This window comes from Gopherus evgoodei, chromosome 7, assembly GCF_007399415.2.
Source record: "Gopherus evgoodei ecotype Sinaloan lineage chromosome 7, rGopEvg1_v1.p, whole genome shotgun sequence".
Taxonomy (NCBI): Eukaryota; Metazoa; Chordata; order Testudines; family Testudinidae; genus Gopherus; species Gopherus evgoodei.
The window spans coordinates 68,121,713-68,141,863 of record NC_044328.1 but is presented as its reverse complement, the minus strand read 5'-3'; the positions used below and the strand labels follow the sequence as shown (position 1 = coordinate 68,141,863).

Sequence of the window (20,151 nt, the reverse complement as noted above, 5' to 3'; positions counted from 1 at the left end):
ATGAGACACTTTAGGTGGAAAAAATTCACTTAACTTTATTTAGAGCTGGGCAGTCACAGAGAAGTGACTGCAGGGCAGCACTCAGGGTGTGGGGGGGGGGCGTAAACTACTACAGCCACAAAGAAGGGAGGTGCAATCAAGTTTGAGAACCATTTACACTGCTATTTTCAGCCCTATTGCACAAGTTCAGATCTGACGTGCATTTAAATCCTCGTCGACCAAGTCTGGTTAGATCTGAACACATGGGAGCCAAGTGCTGCTCCCAGCTAAGCCACTGCAAACCCAAAGAAATGCTACTGCAATGAAGTGGTGAGCCACGTTCTGACCCTGTGGCAATTCTCCATCATGTGAGAGTCTATGTATATGTGCTGGCTGGAGGAATCTTACTGCATACCACTGTGCATAGGCATGCTTTTCTGTGTTCCCTGTGTACATGGCATTGGCAACATTGAAGGAGGTCTGCACACTGGTTATGTCATTCTTTTCACACTTCTAGCAACAGGACAAATGTTGCCTAAAGGCAATTATTTTACTCGGCACTTTAGGAAGTGAGCAGCAAAAATGATGGTAGAGGCAGCCCCAACTTCTCCAACTAAGCCTATACAATGGTTTGTTTTCACATTGTTTGCAGTCACTCACAGCTCTGCAAACCTCACATAGTTTGGGCTCCTGCTATTCACACTTGCTTTCTGGCAAGTATTTTAAAAAAGATTGTGGCTGTCTTTGAGTATTAGAGCAGTGGGAGAGGGAATGCATTCACTGTTATTAAAAAAAAAAAACCTGGCCTTATGTGTTGAACAACTCTGTAGCTCAATTGGGTGGGGTGGGAGTTGGAAGGTGCATTTTGGGAAGGCAATATCTTTTGCTGGGGAGAAACATAAATCCAGCAAAAAGTGGATTTGACTCTGAAAACAGCAAGCTGTGCAGTCAGCACACTGTGTGTACATGCTCTGTTAGTGTATAAAGTACAAGAAGGCACGACACGTGTGCATGGCAGAGAGAGGGGGTTTGGCTCCTTGGGAAGGAAAGTTTCTGTGGGTGAAGGGAGTAAAGCCCCATGGTTATGACAGGGGTTGCTGTCCACGTGATTTGGGGATATCAGCACGAAGGCTGGTAGAACTGGGAGCCTAGTAGCCAGAGAGAAGAGTAGGAACGGAGCAGCTTTGACCCTGGTTCTTTATTCAAAGTGTCAGATGCAGCAGTATGCAGGATGTCATCTTCAAGGAGGGCAGTAACACAGGTGCTCCTGGAGCTGCTGGGGACGATGACATGGAGTCCATCTGCATCACTGGGTGCCTGGCGCAGCAGGGTCTGCAACTTGCCTTCCAGATGCTGTGGAGTGGACAACTCTAGTACCAGTTGGTGCAAGCGATCTGGTATCGCACATCATCCAGCGGTAGCATGGGCGTTTCCTCAGCTGGCATGGGGGGCATTGTTTCCGATGGAGTGGGGGGAGCTACCCTGGCAGGGGAGCTTTTGCCTTGTACAGGTGCTGATGCCAGGGCAGGGGGCGTCACGGGGGGAACTGCCCTGGGAGGGGGGCTGGTGCCTGGCCCAGGGGGCGCTGCCCTGGCGGGGGGAGGTGCCCCAGCAGGGGGGGGCGTGCCCGACAGGCCAGGGGATGAGTCTGTGCTCCCCGTGCCACAGCCCGGCTGCCCCTCACACCGCGGATCTGCCATGGCTGCCTGGGGGGAGAGAGAGAGACGGTGTGAATCATGGGCGCAGGAGTCAGTACCCTGCCCTGCCCCGCCCGCAGTACGGCCCGGGGCCCGGCCCCAGGTACCAACCAGCCCGCCGAGCCCTCAGCTCCCTGTCGCGGAACTGCAGCTCTTGCACCGCCGTCACACCTTAGGCCGCCTCTGGTGACACAGGCGCAGCCACTGCCACCCCGCCCCCCACAAAACCCCGCCCAGCTTTATACGTCACAAAGCACCGCCCCAATGGAGTCACACCTCATCGCGGGCCGCCGCGGGTCAAGATGTGACTACGACGCCCTTGTTGCCAGGCGATGAGGGACCCCCTCCCCCACCCGGTAGAATGGTGGTTGGGAGACTGCTCTGGTTGTGACGTTTTGACTCCTCCCGTTAGTCGCGGCCCTGCCGAGTGGTCTGGGGGCGGGGCCTGTGAGCGGCCGGAACCGGAAGCTGGCCGGGCGGGGAGTGTTGCGGAGGTCGCGCTCCGGCTCGCTTCCCTGGCGGCTGGTGGGTTCCGGGGGCGCGATGCGGCTGGCGGCGGGCGCGCTGCGGGCCTGGCGGCAGCGCTTCGATTTCGGCGGCCGGGACGTGGCCGCCTGGTTCCCCGGGCACATGGCCAAAGGTGGAGCCTGGGCCCCGGCGCTTTGCCCGAGGGTGACTCCGGGCCGGCTCAGAGATTTACCAGGGGGATAATTTAATCGGCCGGGTTACGTGCCGCGGGGCCGGGGATTCGCGTGTTCTCCCAGTGCCCGGGGCCGGCCGCGTCCCCCTCCGCAGCGTACGCGGGACCCCTCCCACCCCCGGCACGTGCACGCGCCCCAGCGCGGGAGAGACCCGCTGCGAGCGGCCTGTGTGCGGCGCTCTCCGGCCACTGGGCGATGCTCCCCGGGGCTGGGTTTGCTGCCCTGTCAGTCCCGACTCCCGCAATATTTGGGGCCCGCTGGACGTCCCGGCTCCTGCAGGCTCCTTATGGCCAGGCAGGCTCGGGCCTGGCCTGGGGGCATCACTGCCCAGGGCCTGGTCCGAGCTGCGGGCGGGGCTGAGCCAGTCCCTTCCCCTGGCCGCCAGGCTTGGTGGGCACAGCTGACCTGGCTCCACTTTGGCAGGCCTGCGGCAGATGAAGGAGTCGCTGCGGAAGGTGGACTGCCTCATCGAGGTGCACGATGCCCGAATATCCTTCGGTGGCCGGAGCAGGTGGCACCACGGCCAGAGCAGCACAGCGGAGCCTTACCCCCTTGCACAGCACCATGTGTAGCCCCTGGGCTCCTGCGTCCTTCCAAAGCCAGAACGTGGAGCCCACAGGGCTGTGCATGGCCCTCTGGGCCCTACTGCTTCCCTCCTTGGTGGGGTCTGGCTGTGGTGCAGTGTGCTGACAGGGCTGTGGGAACCTGCCTTGTGGGAGGTGAGAGTTTGTCTCCGATGGAGCAGAGTTCTGCGGGCTGGACCCTTCCCTGTCACTGTGGGTATCTCAGTTCTTTGGCTTCCTTAACGGTAGCACATTCCATTCTCAGGCCGGAACCCGGCCTTCCAGGAGGCCCTGGGAATCAGACCTCACCTGCTTGTACTGAACAAAATGGACCTGGCTGATCTGACTCACAAAGCAGTAAGAACCCAGTTTAAAGTATTTCTCTTCCCACTCTTCGCAACCATTTTCCTGTTTAATTTGCTGATGCAGCTTCTCCATGTAATCTAGAGTAAATGTTGGGCCTGAGGCCAGGTCTACATTATAAACGTACAGTGGTATAACTATGTGGCTATGGGACATGAAAAATCCACACCCCTGAGCAACACAGTCATACCAACCTAATCCCCTGTGTACGCAGCGCTGTGGCAACAGGAAGGCTTTTCCCGTTCTTATAGCCAGTGCGCCTCACAGCGGTGGATTAGTTAACACTGATGGGAGAAGCTCTCCTGTTTGTATAGTAGCGTCTTTGCTGAAGTGTTTTAAGTATAGACCTGCCCTGATGGTACTAACCACATGGTATCTCCAAGCAGGGCAGCAGGTTTTCTGGAGTGACCATAGGCAATGCCTATCATTTACAAGGAGCCTTGTGCAGTCGTATTTCCTGTTATCGCAGGAGAACTGGGGTTTCCATAGAGAGTGTGGTCAGGTCTGGCCCCTGGTAGGGGAGGCCCTGGCATCAGCCCTCGGGTCCACAGATTCTCTAGTGGATCCGTTGTATTAATGCAGATGGAATCTGTGGGCCAAATGTGTTAACAGAACCTAGTCACTGTCCCAACATTGAACCTTGTTTAACACAGTTTAGAGTTTGGTATACAGAGGCCTTAGCCTGCTTAGTGATGTGGCAAACACACCATGAAACAATCTTTTGTTAAAGATCCAGAACAAAAGAAAAATAGTTGAAATGTTTGAAACGGGAAGGTATTTAAGTGAGGCCTTCAGTTCATCAACATCCCTTGTTCCCTCTTCCTTTAGTCCTCCATCTCCAGCACTAGGCTGCGGATGCAGGATGCGGCCAGCAGTCCATCGAGATGGCACTAAGGAGGTCCAACACCCCCGACTGTCAAATAGGCTATGTCTTTACAGGGTCCAAGCCAGCTGCAGCTCTTTTTGAGACCATCCAGCTAGGGGCCCCCAGTGAAAGGCTCCCCCTGGACAGCTCCTTCACCCAGCTGGCAGTAATCCCCACTGGTGATACCTGGCTGTTTGGTGACCTGTGCAGGGCACCCTTGCTGGTGGCTCGATCTGCAACTAGCTCTGTGTTTGAACCATCCCTTCACACACTGTCTTCTTGTTGGCAGTCCAGCAGTCAGGCTTAGCCCAGAGAGCTGTCCTCTGGGTCAGGATGGAGGCACCACGGGGCTGGGGTCCTTGTGTGGCGGAGGCAGCAGAGCTGCTGCTGCTGTTGTCATTGTTGTCATATACTACTTGGCTGAATGAGCCTGGATTCAGCCTGCCGTATCCATTGTAGGTGGCATTGCTATGTAACACTCCCTGATCCTCATCACACCCCCGTGAGCTCTGGCAGGTTGGCTGAGTGTTGTCGTCCTCGTTCTACAAATAGGGAAAGGAAGGCACAGGCAGGGGGGGCTAGACTCTGGGCCTCCCACAGGAGCCTGTCTGCCTTTCTGAGCTGGTCAGCAGTCAGGCTTTCCAGAAAGGTAGTGAGGAGTGGAACAGATATTTGTGTTTTAGCATTGTTCCTTCCTTGTGAAGGGTAACTCAGCTGATGGCTACAGCACACTTCACCCCAGTTAACTGCAGCCTGAGCAACCTTGCCATGGTTTGGACAAGGGGGCACCAGGGGCTGCTGCATTCTCTGACATGGAAATCTCTCATTTCTTGCTAGAAAATTCTGGAGCGCTTGGAGCAGGAAGGGCTCAAAAACGTCCTCTTCACAAACTGCGTAAAAGATGAAAATGTCAAGAAGGTAACAGTCCCTGTCTCTTCTAACAGCAATTCCTTACAACGTGTGTCTGCTCCGCAATGTGACTGCTTGGAGCTGAGGGCAAGCCGTGCTGCACTCCGCTGTTCAGCGCCCTGGGCGCCTCGGGGAGATCAGGTCCCATTAGTGACTGCAGTACGTTTTTACTACAGGATTCCACTTTAGCTAATGTCGCCTTGAGATTGTTGACTTCAGATCTAAGAGCCCAGCTTGAACCTCTAAGCCCCAGGGAGTTTGTGGCGCTGGCAGTTAGAAAGAGCATATCTTTACTCATACATTGAGCACACTTTCTCCCAGGCTTGCTGAGAGACCACATGGGAGCACTGCCTGCTGGCATCCGTACAATGTGCCTTTGTGAGCAGTGCCCTAGTGGCAGGCATGGCTGTTGTGGTGCACTCAGAAGTAGGATCTGAGCACTCGTGCCAGGGACATCAGAGTCAAGGTTTGATTATTTTAAACGTTGTTAAAGTAACCCTAATGCTCATGCAGCCACAAATGTGGCCAAGCGCTTCTCTCAGACCTGCAGGGGAGTCCTCAGCTCCCAGATTCTGCCTTGCAGTGGGAGATCTGTGCATGCAGAATGAGCTCGGTATCAGTTGACATCCCCCCTGCAGAGGGCAGAGGAGAGTCTTGCTTTTCATGTGGACCAAAGCTACCAGTGTGAACATTCCCAGTCTCCCCTGCTTTGCCTGCATTAAAGCTGTGCATTAGTTGTACTTTGAACACAGCTGGAAGTGAAAGCTGGCTGGGAAGGACTCACCCCACCGTGGCTCTGTTAGCATCTTCATTTGGAAGCAGTTGGCAAACTGTGTTCAAGCACAAGCTAGTGGCAGAGAAGTCCCTGGCTTTCCCACTAGCTGGTGTGTTGCAGCAGGAGCCGTGCCTGTCCCGCCAGTGAGGTCTGCCTGGCTGCTCGTAGCAGCACTGTGCTGGCCAAGGAGTCTTAACGGCAGGGTACTACCCATTCGGGACAAAGCCACCAGTGCTTTGCTTAGCATCTGTCTTTGTATTGCCCTGCAGGTCATCCCTCTCATCACGGATCTGGTCAGCAGCAGCCAGCGCTACCAGAGAGCTGAGGTCAGCTAATGGGCCAGAGTGAGAATGGGGCAAGTGTGTGAGTGAGACTCCCACACTGCTGCCTGGTTCCCCACATGGGCAAAGGGCTTGTCCAGCTGGATGCACTGATCGGTGTGTATATGGTGCCCAAAGAGGTCCTAGTTCTCTGAGTGCTGAGAGCCCCCCGTCCCCACTGGAGCCAGTGGGAGATACAGCACTCTGGTGGCTGCAGGGCCCCCAGCATGCTCTCAGCTCCTGGGGCTGGGTCTTGCTCCTGGTTACACTAGCATCAGTGCAGAGCAGCTGGCTCCAGTGGAGTGAATCTGGTTTTCCATGGTTTGAGTGGGAGAAGAGTCTAGCTTCTCTGTTCAGATGGAAACATTCCACTGGTGGCCTGGACTTCCAGCTGGTCTCTCTCTGACAGTGCTGAAACCAGAAATTTAATGAACTGTGCTGGGCTCCATTCCCCGGCAAGTCTGGCTTATGACTTCCTTGTTTCCATGCAGATCCAAATTAATCTACCTTGACACATCCACACTCTTATTAGCTCTGCCTTGCCTGGTGTGTGTTTGTGGGGTGGGGGGGGGCAGCTGAGTGGGACGGGGAGCCTGGCTGGGTGCTGCCTGGTGGATCTGGGGGCTGGCTGGGTGGGATGGGGAGCCTGATGCGGTGCTACCTGGCATTGCTGCCGAGGGAGGGAGTGGCTCATCCATCTCCCTTCCTATTGTTCCAGAACGTGGAGTACTGCATCATGGTGATCGGAGTGCCCAACGTGGGGAAATCCTCCCTTATCAACTCCATGCGGAGGCTGCACCTCAAAAAGGGTACTTCCTGGTGTGCCTTCCCATTGTGACCCGGGGGGAGAGCACCCCTTGCCTGTGGGTCACAAATCCCTGGAGGGCTGGGGGCTTTGAGGTGGCCTTGGGGCAGGTTCATCAGACCTCCTAGTGGTTCAACTCTCTCCTGCAGGGAACTGGCTCCCCCAGCTGCTGAATTGGTGCTGCAGGCTGCATCTTTTCCCTGGCTGTTCGGTGACCCAAGCTGAGCAGGGCTGGGCTCAGCCAGTGTTTAGCTAGGAGGACTCAGAGGCAGCAGGGCAGTTGGGCCCTTGTTCCCCTCTCTACAGCTGCTTGCTGTTGCTGTGATGTTCGGTGAGGGATGCAGAGGGGCTGGCAGAGCTCGCTTAGGAGCAGTGAGAGAGAAACGGGGGGGGTTCTCTGGGGAACAGGCACTGGCTGAACGGGGTCTCAGCTCTGAGACATCAGTCCCATGAGGCACACCGATCAGAGGGATGACTGGGAGATCTCTTGGATATGCACGGCCCACCCCTGCGCCGTGAGGCCAGTGGCAAAGCTCTGTCAGTGCCCTGGGAGCAGGCCAGGCCAGAGTGAGCCTTCCTTCTCCAGCTGACTGGGCCTCTCCTTTTCCTGAAGGGAAAGCATCCCGTGTGGGTGGCGAGCCGGGGATCACCAAGGCCGTGCTTACCAGAATCCAGGTACTGTCCTCGGGAGCTGTGCCCCTGAGCACGGCCATCCGGAGTGCTGTGCTGGCCATGGACATAGCGTGTGTGTGTGCTTTCATTGTGTAGCTAATGTGTGCACAGCATGAGGGGCTGCGTGAGGCCAGTAGCCGTTCAGTTGAAATGGTGAGAAGGTGGCCGGGTTAAGAGACCCCTGGGACAACACAGCGTTGGTAGCTTCCAAAATAACACTAGGGTGCTACCTGGTTGTGTGCTCCAGGCAAGGCCTCCCCATGGCTCTATAGGGATAGAATATGGGGCTGGGAGCTGGGCCCCTAGGCCTGGCTTGAGGGGACTGCTTCGCCAGGTCCCCAGGACTGCAGTGAGGTGCATGCCAGGATCTGTAGTCTCTGCAAACTGCACCGCTGGTAAAGGTCACCTGTAAAGGAAGTGACCCTGGATGGCACCAGCCCAGTGTGGTTCTTTGTGGGTGACTCATGTAGGAGGGGCTGGGCTCTGCCCCACTTTGTGCTTTTCTTTGGCCCTTGGGCTGCTGGCAGGTTGCTCGAGGGAGCCTCTGGGACGGAGCTGGGGTGCCTGGTTGTACTGACCTGTTTCCAGTGTCGGTGTTCGTGCTCCACATTTGTCTCTGCCCTGGACTGGTGGATCACAGAATTGTCACCCGCCATTCCCAAGTCAGCTGGTGGGGGGAATGGCTTTGAAGTGCCCGCGTCCCCCCAGTTCGTACCAGCACTGCTCAAGGTGCTGCTCAGGTTGCTGCTTTGGGCTCTGCTCTCTGACCCTCACAGCCTCGTAACAAGTGTACCTCTGCCAGTCTAGGTCTCCGAGAGGCCCCTTATGTATCTGCTGGACACGCCTGGAGTGCTGGCTCCGAGAATAGAGAGCGTGGAGACGGGCATGAAGCTGGCCCTGTGTGGTGAGAAGGGCTTTGGAGCTGCAGCTGCTTCTGGCCAGGGGCTGTCCTCACTTGGCTCTGCAGGGGCTGAGATAGGAAGCCCCGGAGCTCATGATCATGGGCGCAGTGTGGGGGAGGGGGGCACACTCCACCCAGGCAGCAGGGCTTTGTGGAGGCAGTGCGGGCTGTACCTTGAGACATGTTGTTATTGGGCGCTTGGGGCAGAGCCACTACCTGGCCCCCTACTCTTGGGAGCTCAGCTCGGGCCAGGCTGCTGCTCCCAGCTATCTGGGGTGGGATCGCCACTCAGCGCATGTGCTCCAGCCCAGCTGTCTGCCCTGCCCCTCTCCCGTGCCTGGCCACGCTGGCTGTGAGCTGCAGCTGGTGACCATCCAGGAGATCAACTGCTGGGGATCTTGCCCTAGGGTGCGGGTGGCACTGCGGGCTCTAGAGCTCAGTAGGAACAGCCCATCTTCTCCCCCCACCCCGGGTTGCTCCTTACTAGGCCAGTGGCCACCTCCATACTGTGCCTGGCACTGAGTTGGAGCCTGGCTGTGCCCAGAGTGGACCCCGGGGAGCAGTGCCTTGGAGGTGCCCTGTGCACACATTCTCAGGCTGGCCAAGCCGGCCCCAGAGCCCTCTGCCCTGCGTGGCTGGCACTCAGGCTATGCTCTGTGTCTCATAGGGGCCATCCGGGACCACCTGGTGGGCGAGGACGTCATGGCCGACTACCTGCTGTACACCCTGAACAAGCAGCAACAGTTCAGGTGAGCACTTCCTGAGGATCTGGCTGCTATGAGGTTCTGGGGGTGGGGCTGGCTGGGCTTATGCATTGAGACCCCAGGGGCTTCCCTGGTCTTGGGGGCTGGCTCCTGACCATATCTCCTCAGTGCCACCCCTCAGCTCTTGCTTGGAGTCTGCTCTTGTGCACACCGTTGGCAGGGAAGCTCCTGCAGTGGGAACGCTCTGCCAGAGCAGAGGGTCTGTCCACTCCTGATTTGAGCCTAGCTGGCGGTGCCCCAGCACTGAGCTGCCACAAGGTACTGTTGGAGGTGGAATGGTGCCCAGCGCATGTCGTATGCAGAGTATCACTCTGCATAACTTTGAGGGCCGACCTGAGGACAGACTGTGAAAAACAGGGCAACACCCCACACTGGTTGCATGGTCTATAGTTAGATTGCAGTAACAGTGGGCCCCTGAATAACTAGATCAGTCTCACCATGGAGTCACAGACAGTCCCCTTGGGCTCTCCGGTCTGTCTTGCCACCCAGGCAAGCTGGACTTAGTGAGGGCTGGTTGCTCTGCACCAAAGATCACAAAAGATTTGGGTTGCTGCTAGTTCCGGTGGAACCTCAGATCTCACACCAAAGACAACACTTGAAGCCAAGCCTATGGTAAACTAGCTAATGATGTATTAACTAGGAAAAGAAATGAGAGCGCTCTTAAGGTTAAAGCAGACAAGCGTATAGACGCACATGATGTGTGTCTATGGTCTTTAAAGGTGAAGGAGCTGTAACAATCTGTCAGCATGGAATGTCTGTTAGGGCTAACGCTGGGGGTCTCTGCTCCTGTTTTGTAGCTCCAGCCCTGGGAGAGTCAAACAAGATGTTAGCTATTTTTATTTCCTTCGTAGCCTCTTCATGTAAAGGGACAATTAATACAGTTTTTGTATTGTGATGTTTGTGTGTGAAAGTTTATGCCCAAATAAATTTGTTAGTCTGTATCAGCACAAAGAACTAGTGACTAACACGGCTACCCCTCTGAAACCTGTCTCTTTGCTAGTAAAGGGCTCCCACCTGAAAAGGGCAGGTATCAGCCCTGCTGCCCCATGCCAGAGCAGTGAGGTGTTCGCTGCCTGAGGCCCCTGTAGCCAGCAGTCCTTGTAGAGTGGCAGCTGGGAACACCACACAGGTAGGGATGTGCAGAAATCCCTGCCGTCCCCAGGAGGTGGCAGTAGAGCTGCTTGGGTGACTGGTGGGGCCAAAAGGAGCCCGTAAGTTCCTGGGACCTGTCTTCTGTGTGGCTGGCTGGTCAGCAGGGGCATGGAGGGTGCTGGCCCTACCCCAGAGCAGGCACTGCATGCTGTGCAGCCACGCCATCCCTCTGCATGCTCCAGAGCACCCTGAGTACTGAAGTGCTGTGCCCTGGCCTGGCTGGTGCTTCTTCCCCTGCCCTGTGGTGCTCACCCACTTTCACTGCCCTGGCACAGCTACGTGGAGCGCTACGGGCTGGGCGAGCCCAGCGACGACATCGAGAGCGTGCTCAAGCGGGTGGCAATGAAACTGGGCAAGACGCACAAAGTGAAGGTGCTCACAGGGACAGGTGAGTGCCCCTGCGGGTCTGGGACCCCATGGGGGGGGAGGGTGAGAGCTAGTGGGGGGGGGGGTTCAACAGTTGAGTGCCCCCCCATGCCAGGTGGAGAGCCTGTGGGAGGTGAGTAAGTGCTGTGCCCGTGCCACCTGGAGATTCCAAGGCTGGAGGGGAGGACGAGGGAGCTGGGTGGGGGAGAGAAGGGGAATGCCCCACCCACTGCTTACTAGAGGTTCTGGGGGAGCACCCTGGCCTAAAGGCATGCAGGGTAGGGGTGCCCCAGCTACTGCCGACTGCAGACCCTCTGTTCAACGTGATTGCCTGAAGAGGCATGGCCAGGGTGTGGGGCTGGCACCAGGAAGGGCAGTGGGGGCTGGCAGGTGTTGCCCACTGGGGCAATGGAGGCTGTTGACTGTGAGTGGGAGGATCTCTGAGCCCTGGTGTGTTGTGGGGGAGCCTCTTGTGTCGGTTTGCATGGAACCAGGGCCATGCAGCGCCCAGGGACCAGCCGAGGCTAGCTCATCTTCCCCCCTCTCCCAGCCTGCATTTGGGGCTGTGTCTGTGCATGCATGGACTCTGAGTCCATCCAGAGGTGCTGGGCTGGGCCATGAGCTCCCCCCTCACCTACAGCCTTTGCCTTCTCTTGCAGGGGACGTGAACGTGATTGCGCCCGACTACCCTGCAGCCGCCTATGAGCTCCTGCGCACCTTCCGCAAGGGGGAGCTGGGCCAGGTGCTGCTGGACTGAGCCCTGCCCAGCCCCCACGCCTGGCTAGAGCTCAGCTACCACCCTCTTGCCCAGGCTGATCATGGCATGGAGGTGGCTCATGGGCAAAGCAGGATGTGGTGAACCCAGGCTGTTTCCCTCCTCCTGCCCCATGCACATGCAGCTCTGGGGTCAGTACGGTTGTGACCAGGAGAACAGCCCTCATGTGGGTCTGTGTTTGGCTTCCCAGCCAGGGCCCCTGTCATCACTTCGGTGGGCTCTGTCTGCCCATCATCCCCAAGGGTGACATGCTGTGAACAGACCCTAGCCCAGGGACTCCCCCATCCTCGGGGGGGAGGGGGGGAGCTTGGGGCAGTTCAGGGCCCTGCCTTTCCCCTGCGTAGGTTCATGCTCCTTTAGGCTATTGCCCCAGTGGGCAGAGCCAGCCTCCGTCTCTCCTGGAAGAGCAGAGCAACCCTGCAAGGGATCCCTTCAACAAGACGTGCTTCCGCTGTCCCACAGCATGGACCAAAGGGCTGCAGCTGTGTGCGGGCAAACCCCGTCCGCTCTGTCACTGCCACAGCTGTCAGCCCTCTGGTCTGTAGTGGCCAGCAAGCCCCAGTGCTGGGCCTGGATCCTGAGGGCAGATACAGCGTGTGGTGGCAGCTTCGTTTAAAATAAAAACAGGGGCATGTGTAGTGAAATCCAAGCCCTGTGCTGCTAGGATTTAATGGTCATTAAATTCAGTTCCACCCTGTCACCACGTTGGTATTTATTAACACAGCACTGTGTCGCTGGTGTTCTCGGGGGCTGGCACTGGGGGCAAGCATGTGAGCTGGATGTTTGTGCTGCAGTTTTCTGTGGGGGGAGCTAAGTGTCATGATGTCTTTAGGGTTCAGATACAATCCAAGGGGCAGCAGCAACTCTCCTCTCTCACAGCGAGGCGCTCAGGCTCTGCACACGCAGGCAGCGTCGCTGTGTCAATCACACTCAGAGCGAGGCGCTCAGGCTCTGCACACGCAGGCAGCGTCGCCGTGTCAGTCACACTCAGAGCGAGGCGCTCAGGCTCTGCACACGCAGGCAGCGTCGCCGTGTCAATCACACTCAGAGCGAGGCGCTCAGGCTCTGCACACGCAGGCAGCGTCGCCGTGTCAATCACACTCAGAGCGAGGCGCTCAGGCTCTGCACACGCAGGCAGCGTCGCTGTGTCAGTCACACTCAGGGCAGCTCCCCCTCAGAGCGAGGCGCTCAGGCTCTGCACACGCAGGCAGCGTCACTGTGTCAGTCACACTCAGGGCAGCTCCCCCTCAGAGCAAGGCGCTCAGGCTCTGCACACACAGGCACCATCACCTTGTCGATCACACTCAGGACAGCTCCCCCTCAGAGCGAGGCGCTCAGGCTCTGCATACGCAGGCAGTGTCGCCGTGTCGATCACACTCAGGGCAGCTCCCCCTCAGAGCGAGGTGCTCAGACTCTGCACACGCAGGCAGAATCACCATGTCAGTCACTCACGGTATTTCTCCCCCCCCCCCCCCCCAAGCAATGGGCTCAGGCAGCATCACTGTGTCTCACATTCAGGTCACACTTTCATGGTCCTCTTTGCAGGTCCCAGTGGGAGTGATGGAAGCATGAGACTGTGAACATGATTCTGAGGTAAGGGCTGGATCCCACAGGGGCAGGGTTCATGCCTCCCTGCAGACATAGGACAGCTGTTAGCTCTGGTAGAGAGCAAGTTCCCTGCTGAGCCCCTGAGGGCCCTGCTGTAGTGGGCAGTGGTCTGAGTGTAGTGACATTTGCCCCTGCACTTGGGTGGGTAGAGCAGGACAGAGGGGAGTGCAGCACCACTCCTGCTGCCCCATGGGAGCTGGCTGCTTTTCCTGCCCAGCTGCCACTAGGCCCCTTAGGGAGTGAAGTAGCTGGGCCCAGCTGAGCCTCCTCCATATGGGGCTGAGTCTGCTGGGGCAGAGTACCACACAGGAGTCCTCCTCACAGACCAGACCCTGCTTGATCACAGCATCCGTCAAACTCCCAGAGGTGGGGATCTCTAGTAGGAGAGAGCTTCTAAATCCACCAGCCAACGGCTACACTAGTTCCAGGGGCTGGAGGCAGTGACTAGGCAAACTGGCTGGAAGTAAGGTACACACTTTTAACAGTGAGGCCGCTTAACACACGGAATAGCTGACCAGGCACTTGGGGGATTCTCTGTCACATGGAGTCTTAACTCAAGATGGGATAGGGGCTGGTGGCAGCAATCACGGGGTGGGTTCTCTGCCTGTGCTCGGCAGGAGATCGGATTGAATGATCCCATCTGGCCTTAACCTCTGTGATCTGACCTCCCAGTGAGAATGCAGGGCTGAACTTCTGCCTGTTCCCAGAGCGCTGGGGGAGCCATGGGGGAAGGTGCTGCAGGCCATACATGACCAATGAGCAGGAATGGGAGAACCTGGGGCCTGCCCATGGACACAGAGCAATAGGCTGGAGGCAGCCATCCAAGCTTCCCTTGGTGCTGGCTGAGGCAGCCATGCCTGGCGGGGGGGATAGTGTGTGCTCCATGGAAAATGGACTGTGCTTCCCCCTGCACTCACAGCTCCCACTCTGCTTCAGCAAGGCAGTCTGGCTGAGCAGCCTCCCCATCCCCTCCCCTCCCCCGGGCATGCAGCAATTGCACCCAGAGTGTAGGCACAAGCCCAGCAGCCTCCCCAAGCATCATCCCTGCAAAGCCATGGCAGTGGTGGAGGGTGATGGGATGAGAAGTCTGCAGCACTTCAGGGAAAGGTCCCATGCCAAGTGCAAGGGGGGCAGCCCTTATGCCCCAGGGCTGGAAGAGAGGGTGTCCACAAGCTGCCCCTGCCCTCCCTCTGATGCCAGGAGCAGGTGCCACTCTGGCATGTCCCTCCCCAGCTCTCAGTAAGTCAGACTCTCCTCCTAGACTTTATTTCCACGTCACCGTGAACACACGTATAAAACCATTATAAACAAGGAACGTTAAAAACAAGTGAGTGCAGGAACGTGCAGCCCCCTGCTTGCTGGGCGGGCTGGCATCAGGGCTGGCAAAGCAGCTGGGGCAGGGCTGTGCATGGGGAGGAGGTGTAACTACACTGTTCACATGTACATACAGCGAGCTGGCCGCTCACAGGGGCTGTCTAGACACAGTGCCCGAAGCCTAGCCTGCCATGCAGAGCATGGGGGGATCCCCACCAGTCCTTGGACACTGAGGAGCAGCTCAGTGCCAATCTACTTCCTGCACCCTGCCTCTGGCTGCAGGAGGGTTAAGTGGGGGTGAGGCGGAGTTCGGTCCAAAATGTAGAGGGCATTTAAAAAAAAAAAAAAGCCCAGAACCCCTGTGCCCCAAGTGCAGTGATTCCATGAACAGCCCCTCTCTGTGCCCCTCAGGGGCCAGAGCTTGTGCATCTGTGCCAATGCCAGGCAGCACACCCCATGGTGTGTGGGGAGGCCAAGCTCTTTGATGGATGGCTGAGGGTGAGCCTGGTGGGTGGGAAACATGGAGCCCTCTCGCCTGGTCTGTGCAGAGCAAGGGGATCTGCCCCCCTCCAGGCTGGAGCCTTCCAGATGGTGGGGAGAGCACTCTTCCCCCCACCCCCTGTGGAAAAGCTACAAGCAGTGAGACTGTATTAACTCTCCTGGCTGTGCTGGGAAAGGCTCTCAGGCTGCGAGCTGGAACTGGAGCCAGAGCAGGGCCTGTAACTCGAGCTGGCCTCCAACCAATCTGGGTCCCCATGTGGATCTATCTGTTTCCTGCCCTCTTTGCCCCCCAGTGGAACTGGGGGCAGTTTCCCCATCAGCTCCTCAGTCACGTGAGCCCAGTTTTTTCTCCCTCAGCCAGCGGCCAGAGCTCCCTGGCAAACACACTGGCTGGTACCAGAGGAATTTCCAGCTGCAGCGGCTTCCCAAACCTACTAGTGGCACAGCAGGCAGCACAGCCACTGGCTGAGGCCCATAAGCGTCACCCCTGACCTGACACCATGGGACACATGACTGCATTGGCGGTGCCTGCAGCATGTTGCATGGGGCTCTGCCATTTACAGAACAGAACAGGCTGGGAACCATTGTTGCTGCAGCAGCCAGCAGGGTTGAGCTCTGGCTTGTTGGAGACCTAGCACACACCTCTGCCGGCCCAGTGCCACTGGCTTTCCTATGGGGACTGGCCACTCGAGGGGGAAGGGATGTACGCTTGACCATTTGCTAGACAGCATGGGAATATGGGACACAGGACTCCTGGATCCTGTCCCTGCCCTTGGAGGGGAGAGTCATCTCATGGTGAGGGACAGGGTAGCCAAAGCACCTATATTTGGCACATTCACTCTGCCAGACAGTGTGGCTGAGTTTGGGTCGGTCATGCCAGAGGCTAGGGTGTTAGTCCCAGTTTGCCTGAAGTGACCCTGTGCAATCAGTTACCATAGTGAGAGGAGGTAGGGTTAATACTTGACTTTCTCCTGGGGTTGGAGTGCTAGGTGGGGGCGGGGTGGGGGATAGGATCTGGGGAGTGCATGGCAATATGACCGCAGGCAGGAGAAAGGACCACTGAGCTCATGGGCTCCTGCCTCTCAGCTCAGTGCACCTTCCCCAAGGCTACAGGGTGGGGGGCCCTGGCAGCCTGGTAGCACACCGTGAGGCCTGCTGAGTGTGGGGCTGCAAAGGAAGCAGGTGTCTGCCCTGTGTCCCAGAGGGCCGGGTGAAGGCCAGCATCCCTGTGCATTGCCCACGTTTGGCTTTAAATCTTTGCATTTTCTTCAGCTGGGGCTGGGTCCAGCACTAACCCAGCCTGAACGGGGGGCATTCCCCTGAACCTCCTGCCCTGCTCCAGAGGATACAGGGTCTTCACTTCCCCAGAGCCCCAAGGGCAGCCTCCTCTGCAGGGGATGAGGTGGTGCACCAGCTTTGTCCCCACCCCTCCCAGCTCTCCTGCACCATGGCCTCCCCCACGAATCAGGATGCTACACCACAGCCCCTCTGGCTAACCTGGACAGGACAAATCAACCATTGTGACCCAACCCTCTAATCCCCTTTTGTAAATTAACAAAGGCTGAGCGCAAAGACCGCTGCCCTCCCCCTGCCTGATCACTCTGCCACCAGCCTTCTGGACTTCCTACACTGTGTTGTTCTCAAGCTAGAGCAGCCCACAAAATCAGGGCATTCAGAGTGGGCACTTGTTCTGGGGCCAATTTCTGATCAATCAGCAGCTGGAACGCCAACGGATCCATTTTCCTGGAATGCCTCTGACGTGCCAGTGCTGTGCTGTGATTAGGTGCGGAGGATTTGGGGCTGAGGCACCGTGGTCTTCATGCAACACCAAGAGACTAACTTTCTGCTGTATGTGCAAACCTGAGCCCACCCTTCCCCATGGGGGCACTGCACCGTAATGGGCACCCGCTGCACAGCCCAAGCCAAAGCAGCCGGAATATTTGCTGGGACGTGGCTCAGCTGGGCCAGGAACACAGTACAGCTCTGCATGGCTGCGCAGCTCAGTCAGGGCGTAAGTCAGGGCAACCTGCAGCTGAGCGGCTCCCAAGGCAGGGCCATGGCTGGTAGTGCTGTTCAGGCCTTCTCCCCAAGCAGCCTGGCTCGACGGGCCTCATTTGGGCAATGAGTTTGCAGAAGCCAGTCCATCCTGGTGGGCGTTGCTGAGATCAGTGGTGCTCAGACAGGGCTCAGACCCCCTCAGCCAGTGTCTGGCAATCTGGAGGGGGTGGCGGGGGGGTGTCCTGGGAGTGCTGAAGTGGCGGCTGGGCAAGGAAGGCCCTTGGGCGTGAAGGAGCCAGGGGACTCGTCTCTGGTTTGGGAGCGGCTGGCTCTAATCGTTGCCTCCATCTGTGGAATCAATCAGCACCATCCTCACCAGCCTGAGTCAGTGCCTGAGGCTCAAGCCAGGAGGAGGTTGACTCCCGCTTCACACCCAGCTCCGGCCCTCAACATGCTTGGACAGGCTGGCTCAGAGTCCCAGATCCCCACACCCCTTCTTCCCCCTCCCCCAGGAGATCCTGCTCCGCATTGGCACTGACATCGGGGTGGAGCTGCTTCCCTCACCACGCAGCTTCAGCCCAGCCGGCCGTCACGACAGCCTCCGTGGGACACACAGGGCTGCTCCGGCCTCCCTTCCGTGTTACCCCAGCTCGGCAGAAGAGTGGGGCCCCAAGGCAGGGGGCTGGCACACATGGTCATACCCAGACTGCAGGCCCTGACCTCACCCCACCCTGTGGGCCCAGGCTCTGCCCCTCGTGGCACAGGCTGGCAGGGCCGGTGGTTTGGGAATTGTCCATGTCAATCAGCTTGAGTGGGGATGTCACAAGCTGCAGTGATGGCAGTGCCCGGCAAACTCACGCCACCCATAGCAGCTGCTCCAGGTCCCCCTGCTGGGGACCTCAGGGGCTGGACCACCTGCCCTCACCACAGCCATGGGCAAAGCCCCAGTGGGATCAGGCTCCGGGGCACTGCCCCAGATGCCTCGCTGGCAGCTGCTCCAGCTCCAGCCCGCTGGGCAGTGCAGGCTGCTCCTGCCCCGCGGCAGGCAGGAGAGCCACTCGTCCTGCAGGGGGCTGTGGCAGACACAGCTGGATGGGGCTGGTGCTGCCCGGGCCTAGCAGGTGCCGCTCTGCAGGTTCCAACGCAGGGACGATGGGCTGGGCGCCACTGGCCCCTACAGGGGAAGGAGCTGGAAGAAGCCAGTCACCAGGCAGAAGGAGATAGCAAGGTGCGCCGTGTCCTGGGCCCGGGCAGCTGAGGTCCACGAGCGGTAGCTGTACACGCTGCTGCCTGTCCTGTTGCCTTCCTGGAACTCAGAGCTGTCGTCTGGACGAAGCTCCCCAGAGATCCTCATCCTCCTGTGGGCTGCTCCTGCTGCCACGCCTGCCGCCGCACCCGCCGCTGCTGCTGCCGCCACCCGCAGCCCCACTCCTGAGGAGCCGTAGCGAGGGGCAGCCTTGGCCCGGCTGTGGGCCATGCCCCGGCCACGGGCCGCCCCCCTCGCCCCTCCCCGGCCACCCTTGCAGGTGATGCTGTCGCAGAAGAAGGCAGCCAGCAAGAGGAGTGTCCAGCAGGTGGCGGTGCGTCTCTTCATCCCAGCGCTACCCCCCGCACCTGGAACAAGAGGGACCAAGAGGCATGTCAGCGCCAGGCTCCAGAAAGGGGTGTCGACAAGAGCGCAGGACCGGTGCTTCCATTAGGCGACCCTAGATGGTTGCCTAGGGCACCAGGATTCGGGGGGCGGCATTTTGTGCACTCCCCACGGGTGCGTAGGAGCTTCCGGTTCCACTCCCGTCGCGCCGCCGAAGGACCTTCTGCCGACGTGCTGCGGAAAACAGCGGCAGGCAATTGAGCAGCTCAATGACTGCCACTGTCGCCTGCGGCATTTCGGCGGAGGGTTCTTCTTTGGCGGCAGGATGGGAGCGGAACCGGAAGCTCCTGTGCACCCCGTGGGGAGCGCACAAAATGCCGCCCCCCAAATTCTGCCTGCACAAGCTTCTCCTGCACGAGCTGTGCTGTGCTCCAGGGCTGGGAGGGCCAGGCGCGGTGCTGGCATTCAGGCTGGGCTGCAGGGGACCCACACCCCTGCCTCGGCCCCTGACCAGAGCTGGGTGCCAGGGCCACCGAGAGCGGGTTCAGGCCCTGGTGAAAAAAAATTTTGGGCCCCTCCAGCAAGGGCGGACCGGCTAAACAGGGCCAAGGAAGCCGGGGAAACCGGGCTCCAGGCCCCCTTCAGGACCGCCGGGCCCCGGTAATTTGTACCGGCTTCCCCCTGCCCCTCATCGGCCCTGCTGGGTGCTAATGGCAGCGCCCCGCCTCCGCTAGCATGGCCAGGCCAAATCTGAGAGGAGCTCCGCCCCTGTGCGCCAGGTCTCAATGCCACTCAAATTTGGAGTGGCCGGGCGGGTAACCCAGGGCCCTGCCTTAGCAACAGTTTGGCTGTGCCCGGCCTGCTGCCCTGAGCATTACCCTCCCAGCAGGGATCAGCTACTGGGCTCTGCCTGGGGCTGGCTGACATGTGGGGTCCACAGGGACTGAATCCTAGGCAAGCACAGGAACGGCTGTCCCTGAAAGCCAGCTGGGTCAGCCCCCAACTCAACTCTGATTCTGAAATCTCACCCCCTCCTCCGCTGCGCCTCCTGGCCATGGTCTACTGCCTCCACCACCAAGGGGGTCCAGGGGTGTGTGGGCAGGCTCAGGAGGTTGTGGAGGGTACAGGGGCTGGAGTGAGGTTGGGGGGCTTTGGGGAATGTGGGGGTGCAGGGGCTGGAAGGCAGTTGAGGAGCTTAGGGAATGTGTGGTGCAGGGGCTGGAGTGGGGTTGGGGGGTCAGGGAATGTGGGGGTTCAGGGGGTTGGAGTGGGGTTGGGGGGCTCTGGGGAATGTGGAGGGGTTGGAGAGTCAGGGAATTTGTGGGTGTGGGAGGGATGGAGTGTAATTGGGCTCAGGGAATGTGGGGGTTCAGAGGGCTGGAATGGGGTTGAGGGCTCTGGGGAATGTGGGTTTTTGGGGGGTTAGGGTTGGGAGGCTCTGGGAACATGGAGGGGTTGGAGGGCCAGGGAATGGGGGGGAATGGGGGGCTGGAATGGGGTTGGGGGGCTCAGGGAACATGCAGGGGTGAGGA

The 20,151-nt window shown here is 58.8% G+C and overlaps 2 protein-coding genes and 1 long non-coding RNA gene across 5 annotated transcripts; 1 reads left to right on the top strand and 2 right to left on the bottom strand.

The window, feature by feature from the left end:
- Positions 1 to 1,158: 1,158 nt before the first annotated feature.
- Positions 1,159 to 1,907, bottom strand: LOC115654856. Its single transcript, XR_004001290.1, has 2 exons — positions 1,788 to 1,907; positions 1,159 to 1,685 (listed from the first exon to the last, which is right to left on the bottom strand). It is a non-coding gene; the product is annotated as an uncharacterized LOC115654856 (long non-coding RNA).
- A 59-nt stretch (positions 1,908 to 1,966) lies between these two features.
- On the top strand, positions 1,967 to 12,307 carry MTG1 (mitochondrial ribosome associated GTPase 1). Of its 3 annotated transcripts, none has more exons than XM_030569697.1 (11): positions 1,967 to 2,032; positions 2,801 to 2,865; positions 3,193 to 3,297; positions 5,006 to 5,086; positions 6,122 to 6,178; positions 6,891 to 6,981; positions 7,591 to 7,652; positions 8,457 to 8,553; positions 9,218 to 9,299; positions 10,742 to 10,854; positions 11,492 to 12,307. In XM_030569697.1, exons 2-11 carry the CDS (start codon positions 2,812 to 2,814, stop codon positions 11,587 to 11,589), a joined length of 840 nt encoding a protein of 279 aa, XP_030425557.1. In that variant the 5' UTR covers positions 1,967 to 2,032; positions 2,801 to 2,811; the 3' UTR covers positions 11,590 to 12,307. The 3 variants fall into 3 exon arrangements, with proteins under 3 accessions (XP_030425557.1, XP_030425556.1, XP_030425555.1); XM_030569696.1 differs by lacking the exon at positions 1,967 to 2,032 and adding an exon at positions 2,175 to 2,201; XM_030569695.1 differs by lacking the exon at positions 1,967 to 2,032 and adding an exon at positions 2,220 to 2,316.
- Positions 12,308 to 18,202: 5,895 nt separating this feature from the next.
- On the bottom strand, positions 18,203 to 19,675 carry SPRN (shadow of prion protein). The gene is made up of 2 exons (XM_030569005.1): positions 19,648 to 19,675; positions 18,203 to 18,642 (listed from the first exon to the last, which is right to left on the bottom strand). The coding sequence occupies exons 1-2, from the start codon at positions 19,673 to 19,675 to the stop codon at positions 18,203 to 18,205; spliced, it is 468 nt and encodes a 155-aa protein (XP_030424865.1).
- Positions 19,676 to 20,151: the final 476 nt, after the last annotated feature.

Bases quoted from the DNA above. Each gene is read 5' to 3' on its own strand.
- MTG1 (XM_030569695.1), top strand. From the start codon at position 2,220: ATGCGGCTGGCGGCGGGCGCGCTGCGGGCCTGGCGGCAGCGCTTCGAT. The intron at 3,298-5,005 runs GTAAGAACCCAG...ATTTCTTGCTAG, and splicing joins CTGATCTGACTCACAAAGCA to AAAATTCTGGAGCGCTTGGA. The intron at 10,855-11,491 runs GTGAGTGCCCCT...CTTCTCTTGCAG, and splicing joins GAAGGTGCTCACAGGGACAG to GGGACGTGAACGTGATTGCG.
- SPRN (XM_030569005.1), bottom strand. From the start codon at position 19,675: ATGGCCAGGAGGCGCAGCGGAGGAGGGG. The intron at 18,643-19,647 runs GTGAGATTTCAG...CTCTTGTTCCAG, and splicing joins GAGGCGCAGCGGAGGAGGGG to GTGCGGGGGGTAGCGCTGGG.